Source organism: Epinephelus lanceolatus, chromosome 19 (genome assembly GCF_041903045.1).
Source record: "Epinephelus lanceolatus isolate andai-2023 chromosome 19, ASM4190304v1, whole genome shotgun sequence".
NCBI lineage: Eukaryota > Metazoa > Chordata > Actinopteri > Perciformes > Serranidae > Epinephelus > Epinephelus lanceolatus.
In genome coordinates, this window is record NC_135752.1 from 13,849,550 (window position 1) to 13,869,022 (window position 19,473).

At 41.0% G+C, this 19,473-nt stretch overlaps 1 protein-coding gene across 1 annotated transcript in view; it reads left to right on the forward strand.

The window, feature by feature from the left end:
* Positions 1-19,473, forward strand: part of loxhd1a (lipoxygenase homology PLAT domains 1a) — a 37,907-nt gene that overhangs the window by 15,918 nt on the left and 2,516 nt on the right. Inside the window, exons 12-37 of the mRNA XM_078161945.1 lie at positions 116-251; positions 358-512; positions 605-765; positions 2,371-2,447; positions 2,565-2,761; positions 2,866-3,058; positions 3,166-3,326; positions 3,415-3,748; positions 4,778-4,929; positions 5,278-5,411; positions 6,401-6,552; positions 6,714-6,818; positions 6,901-7,029; positions 7,121-7,285; positions 7,392-7,573; positions 7,721-7,837; positions 9,656-9,818; positions 10,085-10,239; positions 10,416-10,625; positions 10,932-11,055; positions 11,181-11,389; positions 11,516-11,701; positions 13,606-13,733; positions 13,835-13,952; positions 16,257-16,434; positions 18,912-19,097. Of these exons, the coding sequence (XP_078018071.1) occupies positions 116-251; positions 358-512; positions 605-765; positions 2,371-2,447; positions 2,565-2,761; positions 2,866-3,058; positions 3,166-3,326; positions 3,415-3,748; positions 4,778-4,929; positions 5,278-5,411; positions 6,401-6,552; positions 6,714-6,818; positions 6,901-7,029; positions 7,121-7,285; positions 7,392-7,573; positions 7,721-7,837; positions 9,656-9,818; positions 10,085-10,239; positions 10,416-10,625; positions 10,932-11,055; positions 11,181-11,389; positions 11,516-11,701; positions 13,606-13,733; positions 13,835-13,952; positions 16,257-16,434; positions 18,912-19,097 (4,207 nt within the window). The remainder of the gene's footprint in view (positions 1-115; positions 252-357; positions 513-604; positions 766-2,370; positions 2,448-2,564; positions 2,762-2,865; positions 3,059-3,165; positions 3,327-3,414; positions 3,749-4,777; positions 4,930-5,277; positions 5,412-6,400; positions 6,553-6,713; positions 6,819-6,900; positions 7,030-7,120; positions 7,286-7,391; positions 7,574-7,720; positions 7,838-9,655; positions 9,819-10,084; positions 10,240-10,415; positions 10,626-10,931; positions 11,056-11,180; positions 11,390-11,515; positions 11,702-13,605; positions 13,734-13,834; positions 13,953-16,256; positions 16,435-18,911; positions 19,098-19,473) is intronic.

Sequence of the window (19,473 nt, forward strand, 5' to 3'; positions counted from 1 at the left end):
AATTGTTTGGAAAATGCATGTTAATGTCACTGCTTCAGTCTGTATTTGTCTGAGGGTAAGGTCATGAAACAGAGATGAAGACGTGTGTGACACGTGAGGCTGTGACTTTCTGCAGGTCACTTTGCTCAAGACCCTGACGATGGAGGAATATTCTTTTGAATGTGGCCGTTGGTTGGATATCAATGAAGACGACAATGAGATTGTCAGAGAGCTTCCAGCTACCGGAGCACTCATAGATGAGCCACTGCCCTGTAAGAAACACACAGAGGACAGGACATGCAGATATTCAAACTCTGTGTGAATGCAGGTGTTTTATGTAATATAATGTGAGTGTCCTTGTCCCTTTGTTTTATTCAGTGATAAAGTATCGTGTCACCATCTGCACCGGTAACGTCAGTGGCAGTGGCACTGACGCCAGCGTCTTCCTCAACATTATCGGTGACCTTGGTGACACAGGGGAGAGACTTATGTTTATGAGCAAAAACAATGTCAACAAATTTGAAAAGGGCAACGTGAGTGCAACATTAATACACACAGCAGAAAGCGACAGTCTGGAAAAGACTGTAAACATCTTTAACCCGTTTTCTCTCTGTCTTTCCTTCAGCACGATGAGTTTCTCATTGAGGCGGTGTCCTTGGGCCAGGTGCGCAGAGTGCGTGTGGGTCATGATGGCCGTGGTGGAGGCTGTGGTTGGTACCTTGATAAGGTGATGGTCAGGGAGGAGGGCCAGCCGGAGAGTATGGCCACTGAGTTCCCCTGTTTCAGGCAAGACAGTAATACTTTCCACATGGCTTAAAGGAAGGACTTAAAGGACTCAAAGGAATAGACTGGTATTTTGGGGAAAACAGTTATACGCTGTCTGCAGCGAGCTGTGTTACAAAATCAATACCGCTCCTATCTGAGATTGGTATTGATCTTCTCATGTAACTCTTGGCAAGAAAGCAAATAAGTGTATGTTAAATTTTCTTATTAATTATTTAGCCTGTAACCCACTAAAACATCAAACAGCTGAACAAAATCATCCAAACAGCCCTAAAAACCTCATAAATCGGCCATGCTTACCTTTACTAGTACTCCCGTGACGTGTGTTTAAGTAGTTAGGCAGCTGATGGATGAGTTTGCCACTACAAATAGGTACTAAATGCACACTGGTCAGCCAACTCTCTTCTTCTGTAACTGGAGCCAAACTGCAAGGCTAAGGTGCAGTGTTGCATCTTGAAAGAGGCTTTTCCTGTCTGTCCGTCTGTTTGTACTGTTAAAAGGGAAAGGTGTGGTAGCTTCCCATGCAAAACAATGTGGAACAGTTGTTTGAGTGTTTTGTGTTGCTTGTACTGTTATGTGATTATTTTCAAATGAATCACATTATTTTTAGGAGATTTAAATTCCTCATGATAATCAATAATCATAGGCCAGAGTCCTGTATCAGTTCCAGGTACCTGTCACAAAAAATCTGCTGGTGGTATTTTGTCTTAATTTTATTTCAGTTCTGGGTTAAACAAAAAGCATGCAGGTCGATTGTCACTGTTAAATAATACTATAAATGATAGTAAAGTGAAAATAATAACAATTTAATACAACATTTTAACATTTTTTTATCTTCTGGCTGTTGACGTTACGTGTCGGTTCTGTCTTCCGCGCCAGCTGGAATATGAGATTCAATCACTTCAGTTCAATTCAGTTTCGTTTATAAAGCCCAATATCATAAATCATAATTTGCCTCAGAAGACTTTACAGCATATGACATTCCTCTGTCCTTTGACTCTCACAGCGGATAAGGAAAAACCTCCCCTCTAAAAATCCCCTTCAGCTGCGGAACAGGCATGCTAATTCTGGAGGTTATGAGAACAGGCAAAAAATGTTTATTTGAATTATATATCATGAATAACCTTTGTTTATTTAAAAATATTTTTTTTGCTTAACATGTATGAAATGTCCCAAAATGATCACTTTAAACAGCTATTACAGGATTTGTGGTTTCGGATCGGGCCGCGGATCTTATGTCCTCGGGTCAGGTTGCGGAACTAATTGGTCTTACTTGTGGCTAGTGGAGCCGTTGTGGTATTGTGTGTCGTGGCGCTGGTTTGAAAATCAGACCCATGCAGGACTCTGTCTTAGGCTAATTAAAATGTATAGATTTTAAATGGAAGGTCGTGCATTATGTAAAAACTTAGACTTGGCAAATATAATTGTTATAATGTGTAGCTCCAGCCAGTGTATTTGAACATCTGGGTCTTACCCTTTCTACCCTATTCATTGTGTAAAATGAATATGTTTCCATATCTATAGATTAAAAGTTTTAAATGAATCAATAACATGGTGTGAGGTCTGCTGCCGGATACAGTTTGTTCCTGTCTGTGTGTTTTTCTTTAGGTGGTTGGATCGTAATGAAGATGATGGACAGATTGTCCGGGAGTTAGTCCCAGCTGGAGAAGGCCTGCGTCTCTTCAGTGAGTGCATAAATAACATTTTCAATCAAGGATAGGTTCAGCAAATTGAAAAAGAACAACATATCTTTTCAATGCTTATATAAATGACATTAATTTCCATCCATCTGTCCTCCCAAGATGTCAGCTACCACATAGCAATCAAGACGGGCAGTGTGAATGGGGCCAGCTCGGACTCCAGGGTGTTTGTCAAGCTGTATGGGGAGAAGGGTGATACCAGCAAGATGATACTGGCAGTTTCTGACAACGACCTCAGGAACTACTTTGAGACGGGACAAACTGACATCTTTACTATTGACACTTTTGATATCGGAAAGGCAAGTTCTTAAGCCATGAATACATGTCACAGAGAGTTTACAGTTCGAACTATATCCATGTTTCCTGATTCTCTTTCTTCCTATCTTGTCCTCTCTGCTTACAGATCAACCGTCTCCTGATTGGTCACACTAATGAGGGTTTGCGGGCTGGGTGGTTTCTGGACAGTGTACAGATCTCTGTACCAGTTCATGGGCTGGAGTACATGTTCCCGAGCCACCGCTGGCTCTGTAAAGACGAGGCTGATGGGAAAGTGGAAGTTGAGATCTATCCCAGTGAGGTCTTGGAAATTGAGCAATGTAAATAACAACAATATTAAAAGTACTGTACAGTCAGAATTAAATCAGTGGTTATGAGTTGAAACATACTGCTCTGCTCTACATAATCTTTCCTCCTGTCATAACAGTGATCAACTATGAAGTAACAGTGGTCACAGGTGATGTGCGTGCAGGTGGCACCAATGCCAATGTCTTCTGTCAGATCTACGGAGATGAAGGAAAAACCGAAGTCATCGCTCTCAAAAGCCGCTCCAACAATTTTGAGCGTGGCACCACGGAGATCTTCAAGGTCTGTATATAGCCTTTGTCATGTTATGTCAATGTATATGGAAGATTTAAGTCCTTGGTTTGACCACTGTTTCATACACACAACCTAGATTGAGGCTCTGGATGTCGGTAAGATCTACAAGATGCGTATCTACCATGATGGGAAGGGTATCGGAGACGGCTGGTTCCTGGAGACAGTGGACGTCAAGAGGCTGACGATGGCTATGGTGCAGGTTGAGGTGAAGAAAGAGGAGACCAAGAAAGACAAGAAGAAGGATAAGAAAAAGAAGAAGAAAGAAGAGGAGGAGGAGGTGGAGATTGTTGAGGAGCTGCAGGAAGTGGTGGAGGCATTTACATTCTCGTGTAACCGCTGGCTGGCCAGGGATGAGGAGGATGGGGAGATTGTGGTTGAGCTGCTGACTGACGACAATGAAGACCTGGAGGGTAATCAGAGTGTGAATGTAATGTGTTGATCCACTGGTATTTGCTTCCAAATGCTAGATGGATAGTTTCAGGCCTTGTCCACACGAGTTTTTTGAAAACTTTTATGCGTTTTGGCCTTTTGTCTACACACAAAATGCGTTATAGGTCACAAAAGTGGCAATTAGTGTAATGGCAGATGACGTTCTCACCTTGCTTACAGGACTTTTTACATGTTTTCACATAAATGTACAGTTACGCTTCTGCAATACTGAGCAACAGAGGCCATATTGTTCTTCTCCTTTTGCATGGTTTTAGGGTTAGAGTTATTTCGTCGGTTGTTGGTTTGACACGCTGTATACAGCTCTTCACTTGTGTTTTTGCGCTTATTATTTGGACAGAGATTTTTTTAACCTCCTGAGACCCTGTGTCCTCATATAAGGACATTACATTTTGAGTTTACTTGTCCTTATACTTCCTCCTACTTAACTTAGACCTGTTGTCCTTGTTAGTGGACACTTTTTGTGCCATCTAGTGGTAGTAAGAGCCCAATACACTGATCCATGTAAAAACAAGATGGCAGCCGTCTCTTCAGCCAAGTCAGTCTGCAGCCGATCCCAACACAGAAGTGGACAAGGTCCAAACCTGATTAAATTTAATGGTTGAAACTTGTTTATTTATGATTAAAAATGTTGGTAGTTTGATATGGCAACAAATTTGACTGATTTTAGCAACTGTAACAAGCTAAGACCCTGTTAATGAGGAAGTATTGATTTGAGGACATTGGAACTTTATTATTGTCTCATTTGAGGATATTGGGACTTTTATCATTGACAATATTTAGTATTTAAACCTATGGGGTACTGATCCCAGATAGCTGGGAGAAATTAAAAATGCATACCAATCAATAGTTTGGGTCTTAGGAGGTTATTAAGTGTGTTTGGATGGTATTTTTGGGGGGTGGGCAGGGAAAAACACTGTTTACAAAAATACCTGTATCCATGCCACTAATTGTGATGTTCTGACTGTGTCTAACTGTGTTTTCTCTGACAGTGAACTCATATGAGGTTCATGTCTTTACTGGGACCATGTGGGGGGCGGGGACTGATGCCAATGTTTACATCAACATCTATGGAGAGACTGGCGACACTGGGGAGCGACGGCTCAGGAAGGGAAACAACCTGAACAAATTTGAAAAAGGCAAAGTAAGCTTGGTTTCTTTCAGCTCTAGATGTGCTCTTTTTTATTTGATAATCTGACAACAGTCAGTCAGAAACAGTCTAACATTTTGGAATATGTGTTTACTTTACTTAATGAGATGATGTAATATAGATTTATTTATTTGATCTGATGTGTTCTACATGATCACAACTGTGATCACTGATTCTGTTTTCCTGGATTACCCTCTATTGTCAAAGAATCGTTGGATCTAAGGAGCCTTGCAGGTTAAATACAGATTAAATAAATAAGTAATGACACTCTTGTGGACTGCTAAACTGAGACCTGTGACATTTCTTGACCCTTTGTCACTGTTTTGTTCACATGTGACCCAGGAGGACATTTTCAACATCACAGCAGTTGACTTAGGGGTCTTGAAGAAGCTGAGGATTCGACATGACAATAGTCAGGCCAGTGCCGGCTGGTTTTTGGACAGAGTGGAGATTGTAGACAGCAAAGATGACACAACGTAAGTCATGACAGCGTTAGAAAGTAGAGCTGCAACGATTAACTGATTAGTTGCCAACTAATTTAATCACCAGCTAATATGTTAATCAGTTAAATGGTTTGAGTACAGGACAAGTAATCAACATGAAAACAAACAAAACACATGACACAACACAGTACAGGTGGGGGAACTAGCATCAAACAAACCCAAAGAAAGAAAGAAAGAAATTAAAAGAAAACAAAACAAACAAACAAATAAATAAAGTTTGAAACACAGTAATTTACAGTAAAAAGTCAAAAGGCTTTGATTCCAGCTTCTTAAATATGATGTTCTAGTTCCTTTTCCTTCTGTGACAGTAAGCTGAATATCTTTGGGTTGTGGTCAAAACAACAGACATTTGAGATGTGATCTTGGGCTTTAAGAAACACAGATCTCCATTTTCACCTTTTTCCGAGATTTTATAGACCAAACAACTAATCCAATAATCAGTAAATGAATTGACAGATTAATTGACAAAGAAGATAATCATTAGTTGCAGCCTTATTAGAATGAAAAAAAAAAGATCCCTCAGCACTTAAATTCAGATATAGATGTGCAACTGCATCTTCACACAAAGCCATGAATAATTGAATTAACCATTTAATTACAAAATATGGTTTATCAATCATTTATATCATAGATAAGAAATTATTTACACCCTGTTGAGTCATTCTAGACACCAGATCATTGCAACAGGTTTCACAAAACAACATCATCCTAATCAGCAGACAGAGCCTTTGCACATAAAATGTCTGTAGAGCTCCACTGTGTGGTGTAAAATGGTACTCTGATACATTCTGGTTAAGTGATGGCCTGTCTGTGGAGACTTGGGATCCATGTAGCTCAAGATGCCCATTGTCTTTTTGGTCACGGAAACATTTAACAGTAAAGACTAAACAGAGATTACTGTATTGGTATGATGCAGGCTGCACACTGCATGGAACATACATTCGGTATATGTTTTGTTTCAGGTACTTTTTCCCTTGTAAACGCTGGCTGGCTGTTGATGAGGATGATGGACAGCTTGCTAGGGAGCTTGTTCCTGTGGACGAGGCCTTTATGAGGAAAGGAGATGATGATGATGAGGAAGATTCTGAGGCCACACTTGGTCTGGAACAGAAAGGTGAGAGCAACATAATGGCTGCCCCGAGACAAGAGAAACACTGAAGAATCAAAGAGACTTCTGAAGAAGACATTTTGTCTTTTTTAAATTAATATATAGGAACAATATTTAAGAACAAGATTGCCTTATGTTTCATTCATTCTGAATTCTTGTTATCACAGCCATGTCAACAACTTACAACATGAGGATAAAAACTGGTGACAAAAAGTACGCAGGAACTGATGCTAATGTCTTTGTGACCCTGTATGGCACCAAGGATGACACAGGTAAAACTCCAGACTACGCATTGATATCTGTGTGCATTTTTATATAAATGATTAAACTGCTCTATAATATGTGCGTCTGCAGGGATAATTAACCTGAAGGCTTCAAAGACTCATAAGAATAAATTTGAGCGGGGTATGATTGATGAGTTCATCGTGGAAGCTGTGGACATAGGACCACTGAAGAAGCTGCGTGTTGGACATGACAACTGTGGTACAGTAGGACAGACAGCCAGCCTGTGCAGTGAATAATGCAAATGAGTCTACATGTGTTATCACAATAATGTGTGTCAATGTTTAAGGAGGAGGATCAGCAGGCTGGTTTCTTGACTGGGTGGAGATTGATGCCCCGTCTCTTGGACAGAAGCTGCGCTTCCCTTGCGGCCGTTGGTTGGATAAAGGGGAGGATGATGGAGCTATCGTCAGGGACCTGTTCCCTAATCCTCTTCAGACGGAGCTTTACACACCATGTAAAATGTCATTGCATGACAGTCTACATCACACTCACAAAAATGCAGATATTTCTCATTTGATGGACATAATTGGTTATTTTTCCTATTTGTTTTCATTTTGTAGTTGTTCCTTATGAAATTAAAATCTTCACAAGTGACATATTTGGAGCCGGTACGGATGCAGATGTCTTCATTGTGCTGTATGGACGAGATGCAGTGTGCACCCAGCAGAAGTCTCTGTGTGTGAACAAGAGGGAGAGGAGGATGTACTTTGAGAGAGGAGCTGAGGACATGTTTATTGTTGAGGTACAATAACAGTGTATAGTGATAAACAGATACATAAGTAGAAGTAGAGGACCAATGAAGAACAGCAAAGCCATGAGTGTATTTACTACAGTAAATACAATACTGAATGCAGTGTTCATATAGTGATATGCTCTGCTTTCTGTGCAGCTAGAGGAGTTGGGAGATGTGATTGAAAAAATCCGGATCGGCCATGACAACCGGGGGGTCAACCCAGGCTGGCATCTGGACAGAGTGGAGATCAGACGTCTGCTCAGGAAGGGAAAGGTACTGCCAATGGTGGACAGATTCTTTTTTAAGTAGGAGCAGCCTGTTGCACCAGCTATATGTCTCTTTTAAGTTGGGTTGTAAAGTCCACACAAAATGATATGTTGAAACTAGTTAGTTTGATCATAAAGCTTTGTCAATGTTTGGTGGCACCAAGGAGACATAAGGTTCATCTTAGCTACTTTGGCATAAAGTCAACACTAAAAGAAATACTGTCACAGTAAAAGATGTTTTCCTGTGGCCAATAAGGTGAAAGCACTGTACTGTCTAATGGAAAAAAAATAGCAAATCATAAAAATACAACAACAAGAATGTATATCAGCTAGGACAAAGCATTATGATTAGGTAACGTAACCATAACCTACAGCTCGTGCAGAGTAACAACAGTGACATCGAGTGGTGAAACCATCATAGAGTGATTTAATGCCAAACAATTACTGGGCAGATGAAACTGTGACAAACACATAATGATAGCCTGTCAGAAATGAGCATTTGTTAATTATAGAGCTGTCTAACCCTATATATTTACTGGCAATGTGGTATGCACCTCATTTGCATGCATTCAGACCATTTAATTTCAAGCATTTGTGTTTTGAGTATAAAAGACAGGAGATCACCTGTGGGTATAATCTATCACAAAGAACTGTTGTCAGTTCAAAACAGCCGGTATAATGCACTCCTCTTCGTCTTCCAAGTTAACCAAGTTTTACTTAGGACTTTAAACTTACAAAGGGCAAGGTGTAAGATTGTAAGAAGGTGTAAGAAGTTGTAACTTATGCCTATGTTGGAAATATTTCAGCTGCTGCAACTCTTAAAATGTTAATATTGCATCAACTCCAATGTAAGTTGGAAATTAGGTTCAAAGTAGGCTACCTTTGAACTTGCGCAATCCAGTGTAGTACTGCAAAATAAAAACACTCTATACAAGACCTGCGCTGGAATGTGACCTGAGTTAATGTATGTAATATTAGCAAAATGTACTTAAAGTAATCACAATTCAGAAAAAACTAAGTGTTATACTACTATATATTATATTGTTGGATGATTATTACTGAGGCACTAATGTGTAAGTACCTACAGTTGTAGGTCAAGGTGAGGCTATTTTTAATTACATTTATATAATGTTGGGTACCCATTTTATAAAATGATCATACTGCATGTATTGCAGGAAAATCTTAATCTGTTAAATAACTATTAATAAAAGATCAGATAAATGCAGTGAAGTGAAAAGTATTTGCCTCTGAAGTCAACTCAACTCATATCTATTCATAAAGCACATTGACCAAAGTGCTGTACAAAAGGAATAAAACGCTACAAACACATACATGAGAGGCAACATAACTGTCAGATACACAGCTCACACATTACGAGACACAACACACACACATCAGGGAAAACCACAACAGGTGGACTCAAACGCTAATGAATCAGGTAAGAATGTATGAAATAGTGGCTCTTACATCATTCATACACAAAGACACAAACAGAGCCAGGACCAACAGCAGGCGATGACACTGTAGTGGAGTGTTAAGTGTAAAGTAGCGTTTAATGCAAAATAAAGAACAAGCGCCTCAAACAACTATTGGTACTGATTTCAGGACTTTTGTCGTACAGGACTTAAATTTGTCTTTGCCATGACAGACAAATAGAAGACTCTTAGTGCTCCCATCTACTGCTCAGCCCTAAACTATTTTTGGTCAGTAGGTGGAGATGTTCTCTTCACAGACAGATGAGGGTAATCCAGCACTGTGATTTCATGCTTTATCTCACATTCTGAGCCTCGGCTCGGACAAAGACAAAATACTGTGTTCTCTCTAGGGTTCCGAGACCGTCATCTTCCCGTGTGAGCGCTGGCTCGCCAAGTCGGAGGATGATGGTGAAACCGTGAGAGAGCTGGTGCCCTCTGACATCATCACTGAGAAACTATCACGAGACGGAAGCCTGAAAGTCACAGAAGTGGAGGTGGAAGATGCCCTGGAGAGTATGCAAACATTATACACACAAACATGCAAAAATATGTGCAGGATTTATCTCCCTGTTGTGGTCCTGTCTTTTTGCACCTTTCTGAGCATTAGTTTGGAAACAAGACACTTTTCCCTTCAGGTCCTTTCTAATCCCTGAGTGAGTCTGTGTTGTGACAGTGGCATCAAGCAGTGATTGAAAATAGCTTTCTTTTACTCTGTTTTCTGCCAATTGCCTGTAACCGATCCCTCGTGTGCTTGTCTGTGATCGTCGTCCCCACTACAGCTCACACATACACAGTATCAGTGATGACAGGTGATGTGTACGGAGGCGGCACTGATGCCAACGTCTTCCTCACAATTTACGGGGACCTGGGGGACACTGGGGAGAGGAAGCTCAGCAAGTCGGAGACAAACAGCAACAAGTTTGAACGGGGATCTGTAAGAATACATTTTGTGTATTATCCAATGAAGTGAGGACAGACAAAAAATCCTGACACAGTTAACAGCTTTATAAAAAAAACTGAGCTCCAGCAAATGTATCATCCAAAAAAAACAAGTAATACATGATTATAGTGTGTTATCATTTCAGCAATGGTCATGTTTTGTGTCCCCAGGTGGATAAGTTTACAATAGAGGCCGTCGACCTCGGACAGGTTTTCAAGATAAAAATCCGGCATGATAACAGTATGATGAGTGCCGACTGGTACTTGGACCAGGTGGAAGTGGTTGACGTGGATACGGAAGAGGTCTTTCTCTTCTTATGTGAACGCTGGCTGTCCAGGAAGAGGGAGGACAGACGCATTCAGAGAGTCTTCTATGTTAAGGTAAATGGACTGCAAATGGATAAATGGAGTGCATTTATAAAGCACTGTACACTACAGGCACCATTCACATGGTGGTCAAGGCTACCATACAAGGTGTCACCTGCTCATCAGATAATCATTCACACACACTCACACACTGGTGACACAGCCATCGGGAGCAATTTGGGATTCAGTGTAGACTGCAGGGGCCAGGGATCAAGCCACCAACGTTCCGTAGACTTTGTGTGATTCTATAGATGCAAGCATGATCTGTGTTGGTGTGTTTGGTAGCATTACCGTGTGTGTGTGTGTGTTGTGTTCTTTCAGGGTTACGAAGGAGTTAGAGACAGCCTAAACAGCAAGAAGAACTCAGCCCTGACAGTGAAGAGTGTCGACAGTAACATGAACAAAAAAAGTAAAAAGAAGAATGAGGAGGAAATTGAGCTCCCGAGTAAGAAAAATCTTCAGCTTTGCTCTGTGAACGTTTGTCATGAATATTCTAACACACACACACACACATCTTTACATAATCTCTTGTGCTCATGAATGAATAAGTGTTGTCCCCTTCCTGTGCAGTCATACCATACCACATCACCATCTGCACTGGACTTGAGCGGGATGCGAGCACCACCAGCAGGGCTTATGTGATCATTATCGGGGCCAATCACACCCAGACAGAGAGGTTGTGGCTGGACCTGCCGGACGGGAAGAAGGGCTTTGAGGCCGGCTCTCTGGAGAGCTTTCAGTCCCACGGTTCAGATGTGGGGGAGATCAAAAAGGTCGAGGTGAGGGAGGTGGCTTTTAGAGTTTCAGTGATGATTGTGTACTTTCACGCGTGCACACACACACATGACCACGCAGAAAAATACACCCACGTTGCTTGAAGTGATTGTTTCTCGCCCTCCCTGCAGCTCGGCCATGATGGGGCCACTCCTGAGAGCTGCTGGCTGGTTGATGAGCTGTCTGTTGCTGTGCCAACCAAAGGGGTCAAATACATCTTTGCTTGCAAGTGCTGGCTGGCCAAAGATCGAGGAGATGGTTTGACTGCTAGAGTATTCAACGTGCTGGATGCGGAGGCCATTTCAATCTCCCAGCAGGTATGTTAATGTGAGCAAATGGACAAAAGCACAGTAATATAGCAGAGAACATCACAGTTAAATCAAATCACTGCAACAGACTAGTGATAATGAGTCAATTTCTATCATCTTCTATCATCAGTTTCTATCCTTAAAAAGCATTCATTTCCAATTAATAAAATAAAATCTGGTAAATATATTGGCTTAATTGGGATTTCAAAATAATTTCATATGGAACTGGTATCTCTTTACCACACTACACCGACCAACAGTATCACCTTGCAGAAGGAAGTGTGCATCTACTGCTAACTTACCAAGCACCATTGAGCTAGCTAGCTAGCACCACTGAGCTAGCTAATGACAGTGTGAGATGTAAATATTAATTGCGTCCTCCTTGACTGAGCTGTAACGTTAGCTAGCTCAGTGGTGCTATGCGAGCTAGCAGTAAATGCATGCTTCTTTTTGCACGTTGGTAGAAAGAAAATAGTTCCTACATGAAACTGCTCACAACAAGGTCTGTGGGTTATTTTAAGTAACCGGGTCATGATTTCGGGAAAGAGACATTGCTGTTGAGTTTCTCAAATGTATTTTTCTGGCACTTCGAGCACCACAGGCCAAGTGCCATCTAGTTTCATAATATTCAAGAGCAGAGGCATTGTAGTGGGGGGAAAGTGGGACCAATTACCCAGGGCCCCAGTGGGCGGGGTCTCTCAAAAAGCCTGGAATGAAAGTTTGCTTTTCATACAGTTTCTTATTTCTAAGTAATAACTGTTATAAATCAATAGAAAATGGGCTAAAACCAGTTGAAAGACTGAGCTTGGTATGAAAAAGGTAAGAGGAAAAATATGTGTTTTTGATTTGGGGTGAATGGCCCCTTTAAAGAACACATTCCACTTCATTTCAGATACATTTGAGATGAGAAAAAATAATTCTCATTGCTTTTAATACACAATGTAGGTGCAAACATTTGATTTATTGAAAAGATTTTGAACATTATTGTGCTATTACTCATGAATCTAACGCCCGGGTCACACTGCCTAACTCTAACTTTGCACGATGGCTACCTAGCTGAACTTCTGCAGCTTGCACACATGTTGTGTCCACATAGATAGTGTTGCTGCGGCACTACTAGTGCCACCTCTGTCTTTCTACATTGAGTTTGCCTCATATAAAAGCCACATTAAAAGTCTTGTGTTGACGAATGAAGGAATTCTGCCCACAGAAATGCTAGAGGTGTTGAAATTAAAATAACTACTTATATTTTTATCAGGTCTGTGACACATTTTACAGATATAGACATTGAAACTGTAGTGGTAGGTGTAGTGTTGCTGATATGATGTCAGTAAGTATTTTTGCTGGGAACAGCAAGAGTCACATGGAAAAAAGCTGGAAGCTGCACAACATGATTCATTGATTTACTGAGGGGTGATTAATTGGTGAAGGTATTAGACATCTCTTAAAAAAATGAGGGCTTATCCTGGCTGATTTTTAGAACAGTTATGACACCATTATGTTCATGATTGTGTGGAGCCCTTTAACTTTGGTGGTCCTTCGATAAATTGGGTGAAAGTTATGCACGATCATAATGTCAAGAAAGATTATTAAAGATGAGTGTCCCGTCTCCATATTTATGTCTGTCAGCAACGGAAATATGAAATAATAGAACATAGCTTTACAGCTTTGGCTTTTTTTGAGTACCTCTCCATGTCCTGTTCCTGTGACGGCTGTATCACTGTAAAAAGATACTTTCGATGTTCCATATTCACTATTATGGATATTTACAGCCTTATAAATGTTAAAAATATAACTATGTGTATTGTTTAGTACCTGGAAGATAAAATCCTATTGGAGTTTTAGAGGTAATACTGCCTGTGTGAGCATGTGAAGAAAAATAATGAATAAAATGTCTCATATTTTCATGTCAGATAATTTATGAGGTGACGGTAGTAACAGGAGACGTCCAAAACGCGGGAACAGACACCCTGATCTTCATGTCTGTGTTTGGAGCCAACGGCAGCACCGAGGAGATGCTGCTGCAGAAAAACGAGGACAGGTAGCCAAACGTGGCCACCAGCACACACAATGTAAAATAAAGACATCTTTTCATTATACTGCAGAATATAAACTTTGTGTTGTTTGTGTGGCAAATAACAGGTTTGAGCGCGGCCAGGAGGACACTTTCAAGATGGAGATCGACGACATTGCCCCACTGAAGAAAATGAGGCTTCGTATTGATGGCTCTGGAAGTCGACCTGACTGGTTTCTGGATCAGGTCAGTTCACCTAAAAAAGAACTCCACCAATTTGACACATCAATGTCTATTTAGAGGTTTTGGGGTGTACCACTGCATATAAGGCTAAGGTTGCATATAGCCGTTTGTGGCTCCAAATAAAAGAAATATGGAGGTGTGAGCTTACAAAACCTCTGTGGCCCACTCCTTACCTCTGACTAAGGCTAGCAGCTTATGGCAACATTAGCCACCACTAGTATAACACATTGAACTTTAAGTGACTGAGTGGCTACTGTAAGCACCAGGTTCTGACATGGAGGAACAATGTGTGGAATAAGATGGATGATATCTCTTATTATAACTGTTCATCAGGAGACATGTGTTCAGGATATGCATGCAAGAAAATTGTCAAAGATTACAGCAAAAGGAAAGCTTTAAGCAGATTTAAGGCTCCAGAATAAGCTGATCATGTACTATGCACAGATTTCCTTTATTCTTGTCAAGGGCTAATTGATTAGGAAGAGGAAACTGCACATCTCGTCCATAAAACATAAAACCTGGAGCATAAAAAGCAGAACAGTAACTGTTGGCTTTTGCAAAAAATCAATAGTACAAAGCAGTCACAGGTTTGTGTTTTTACTCTGGCACTGTATGCTGTAGGTCACAGGATCGTTCAATCTATTATATCACACAGCACAGACAAATACACACACACACACACACACACACACACACACACACACATCTACCCATGCCTGCAGGAGAATGGTCAATGATTCACCCACCCACAAAGACACACACACGTACACAGACACATACGCAGTAGCACCCAGAGTTCCTGGAGTGAGCATATTGACCCATTTTATTCACCATGCTGCTGTTTCTTGTATCACAGACACACACATACGCCAGTAATGAGCTGTGTGTGTTTCTGTAGTGAGCAGAGGGAGAACACAAAGAGAAAAAGAAAACAAAAATCATCTTAAATTTCCTTTTAGTGTGATTCCGTGTGTGCTAGTGCAAAAATCACAATTTTAATGCATAACCCAGCGATATAATCGACTGCATTAATATACATAGCTTCCCAAAATGGTTCAGTACTTTCTCCCTTTGGCTGACCCTGTGAGGACAGCATCACTGCTCACCTCCAAATTCAGTCTGATGTCTGAGGCCAAATGAAACAGAACACATTTCCTATGCAAATGTCTTCTCTGGTAAAGGCACCATGCCTGCAGAGCAGCAGAGCAGTCAGGAACAATACCGAGCCCTGTCCGTCCGTGCCTGGGACTCAGCGACTGCAAACATCTCCTTGACTTGACCCTGCACAGAGCCTTGTGTGTTCAGCATCACAAGCAGATGTGCTGCCTTTATGGATTGCTGGGTCTATGTATTGAAATGGACACAACAGTGCACAGGGCAGACTGCCAGCATAGTAATCTGGCCAAATAAATATGCAGAGTGGAGAGGTAATACGAGTGTGGCTGCCCGAGCTGGGTCTTTGTCTAGTGACAAAATGTTTCCCAGGATGAGTGATCAGAGGCAGGGTTTGTGTTCATACACACTAGTGTCCATAATAAGACAATGTATGACACAATGCTTATTCATATAATCATCTTGTTTCACCACTTTGGTTCAGACTGAAATATCCCAACAACTATCCCAAAATGTTGTGCAGTCATGGTGCCCAGAGGATGAATCCTATTGGTGATGCCAAAGCACCATGAGATTTACTGTTATTGGATTGCCTTGAAATTTAGTGCAGACAATCATGTCCCCCTCAGGATGAATTATAGTACCTTTGCTAACATTGTTCAGGTTGATCCTTAGCTTTCCCTCCAGTGTCATCAACTGGTCAAAATTTTAACTTGTCTTATACTTTTGGTTTATGGCAGAGCATCTGCAAAACTAATAACATTTCCATCAGACTCAGGTGTACTTTAGTACTATTTGGTAAATGCTTGCAAGCCAACACGAACAATACTCTCTGATGAACATGGTAAACATTGTACCTGCTGAAAATCAGAGTGTTAACACTTTGATTTTAAACATGTTAGCATTTAATTCAAGCTTCATTTTGGCTATGTAAAACCTCACAGAGCTGCTAGCATGGCTGTAGACTTTTAGAAATGGATTTGTATTTATTCTTCAAACGCTGACATGATTAAATCTTAATATGTCATAATATCACATAATAATATAACTAATAATAATAGTAATATTTAAGTCTAGGTTGTATTGTACGTTCACACACTTTTGGTTACACTTGAGTTCTCCACTGAATTTTATTTTGCTTTGACTGTGATAGTAGAGCTTGAAAAAACAATGTCACGAACTCTGTGAAACCAGGTGATCATGCGCAACCTGACCACAGAGGAGGTGTCTGTGTTCACCTATGAAGATTGGCTGTCCAAGACACGTGGACCCAAGAGAACCATGATCTGCGAGATGGCTGCTGTGGTGGATGAAGAGATGATGGTGGAGCTCACCACCTATATAATCCAGGTCAAGACCAGTGATTGTGCAGGTAACTCCTCAACACATGCCAACTGCTGTCAGCTTTCTTATGAAAATGATTTGTTAAGTTTATCAGGTATAGCCAACCAAAAATTGTGAATTTATGAATATATGCTTGCATTATCAGACATACTGTAAAGCAGTCTTTTCTGGCTTAAAAGCTTTTTCTACTTGCAACTCATCATCACAGGTTGCATATGTCAGTGTTTGTTGTTTAGTTTTATTATTTTCAGCACCCTGGAGAGGTTAAATTATTCAGTTTCAATTCACAAGCAGAGAGCAAAGATTAGGAAAAACACTCAGAAAATATAAACCATTTTTGTGCAGCAAAAAAAGTTTTCTGTTTTCCTACACCATTAATTATCTAGCTTCCTTTTGGAGGAGAAGGGGGCCAAGGATTGATCTTTGGGGAACACCTTTGGGTTCACATATGGATCAAACCTGTGAGGCACAGGAACCGAAGAGTTTGAATTAGCATCATAATCATCTATTTAACATTGGGGGCTAAACTGACCATTGACCAATATATATTAAAATTACTGCATGGGTTCAAACACCTTCAACAGATGAGGCCATTTCAAGTCCACTAATTAGGCCAACTGGCATCATTCATCCATCCATTCCTTCATCTGGGGGGCAGCATCAGGTCAGATCCACAGTGAGCAGAGCAGATCACACATCCTCTTTCATCAGTGACATCGTCCAGCTCTTCCTGGGGGGATCCTGGTGGACTCAAATGTCAGATGAGAGATTTCATCTGTCAAGTGTGTCCTGGGTCCACCTTGCCATCACATCCCTGTTGATTGTTTCCTGAACTCTTTCAAGACACCTGAGGGCAACCTGCTGGTGCTTAAATGGCTAAGTTCAAAGTGAAGGGTGGCTTGATATTACTCAGACGAGCGAATTCCCCACCCTGTAACACCAAATTAGCAACCTTGTGGGGGTGATTTATGTCTGTAATGTCATTCCTTTGACCACTATCCAAAGCTCAAGGCCAAGTTCATGGATATGTTACATAGCTATTCATCAATCATCAGTCATTTACTTATGAACACACAGCCGAGGTTGGTGGAATTTGCTTTTTGGTACAGCATGGTGGGCAAGCTCAATACAGAAGTGTCAGTAACATCAAACAGAGACATATAGTAGCATCACATTAGACACATGACTAACAAAACAGACATCATTCACATGTAACCACAGGACAAAGTTCACAGACAAGATTTATAAGATTGAGTTTTAAGTGCAGTCCATCTATCAGGGTTTATGAGAAGTCTTCAGAGTTCTTATTGCAGTGGAGGAAAAAACAGATTTAAAAACTGCATCAGTTGACCTGTCCTTGTGCAGACGTTTGTGTTTTCCAGGAGGAGCAAATCTGGAATTATTCATGTCTGACTCAAACGTGGTAATGAAAGAAATCCTCTTCAGAAACCCTCCACACGGCTTTGCTCCCTCTTTTCTTCATGCGGTATTTTCTATAGCTCAGTAGGGCTGCTGATCAATACGATAGCGTGGCGAGAAGTCTGAGCCGACTTCAAAGGAGTGCTCTCTGCCCTTGGCTGTTACTGGAAGCTAAGATGTAGCCCTGCACCACCACTGAGGGTCTGGGAGGAATAATGAGCCAGGCTGATACACACACACACACACACACACACACACACGCACAGGCACACACATGCAGACAACATTACATAGGCAATGCTGAACATATAGCAATGCTCTCCTTTGGGACCATTGTGGGATGATCTGCATGTCTAATGTGACAAGGCATTGAATGTAAATGTGCGCACAGGGAGGTACATAAAAAGACATTTAAAGGTAACAGCAACATTAAATGCAACTCTTACTATCTACATTTCTATTACTGCTCATTAAAACTACGGGCTGTTCATTAAAATATAAGATTCCTAGTTTAGTGTACAGACATGTCTCTGAAAAAATGCTGCAGACTGAGTGAGGCTTGTGTTCACCATCGCCTAATACACATTCACTCGGTGTCTAACTCACAGTAATGAAATAATAAAGCACAGAGGGATTATAGATGTGTTGTCTGAGTCATAGTACGCACCTCTCTCTGCTGCTCATTTTCCTTTTTGCATAGTGTGTCTGGTTGTTAGCTGGTTTTTTTTTCTTGGGGCTCTGCAATCTTAGTATTTATTGGCAACTCAAGAAATCCCTGCTTTAGTTGGGCAGCAATGCAGTCTGAAAGTTCGACAACAAATTGCGAGCACTTTTGAATTTATAGTCAGCACACTCCTGTTCATAGATGAGGTCAAGTGCATTTTTGTAGTTAACAATTTTATGAGTTTCATGCTGTCAGAATAAAAGTCAAGAGTAGAAATGTAATTATAATGATAACATTTAAATGAAACTATACTGAGCTAGCCCAGCTAACACTTGTTTGTTTAATCTGACATGTTTTTTGTTCGAGTGACGCAGAAATTCAGATTCACTTTTCTAAATGAGGTGACTCTCCTGTCTCCTCAGGGGCGGGCACCGATGCCAATGTGTGGATCATCATTTTCGGAGAGAATGGAGACACGGGGACGCTGGCATTGAAAGAGTGCAACAAGTCCAACAAGTTCGAGCGCAAGCAGTTGGACACATTCCGTTTCTCAGATATCCTCAGCGTGGGAGACCTCTCTAAAGTGCGAGTCTGGCACGACAACTCAGGTCAGCCCTCAGATCAACAGTCACTCTGCATAGTGGGCTGATTAAATCTGCACTTTGTAATTGGCATGGTGAAAAGTGCTATATAACTGAAGTTTATTTAAGCTACAACTTAAATTACAATCACTGAACCGAAAATAAATCTGGACACAGACACATTAGTCTGACATCACAGGAGATGTCTGAGTCACCACTCTGATATTGATGAAACCTGAACAGTGGATGACTTCATGGGGCTACTGTCAAACACTAACACCTGACAAATCACTGTCTGGCTTTAAGGAAACCTGAAGTGATGACGCAGCTTTTTACCCATTGGCCTGAAAGATCCCTGCATCCATCTTGTTTCATCATTCTTGACAACATTTTTACTTACTGT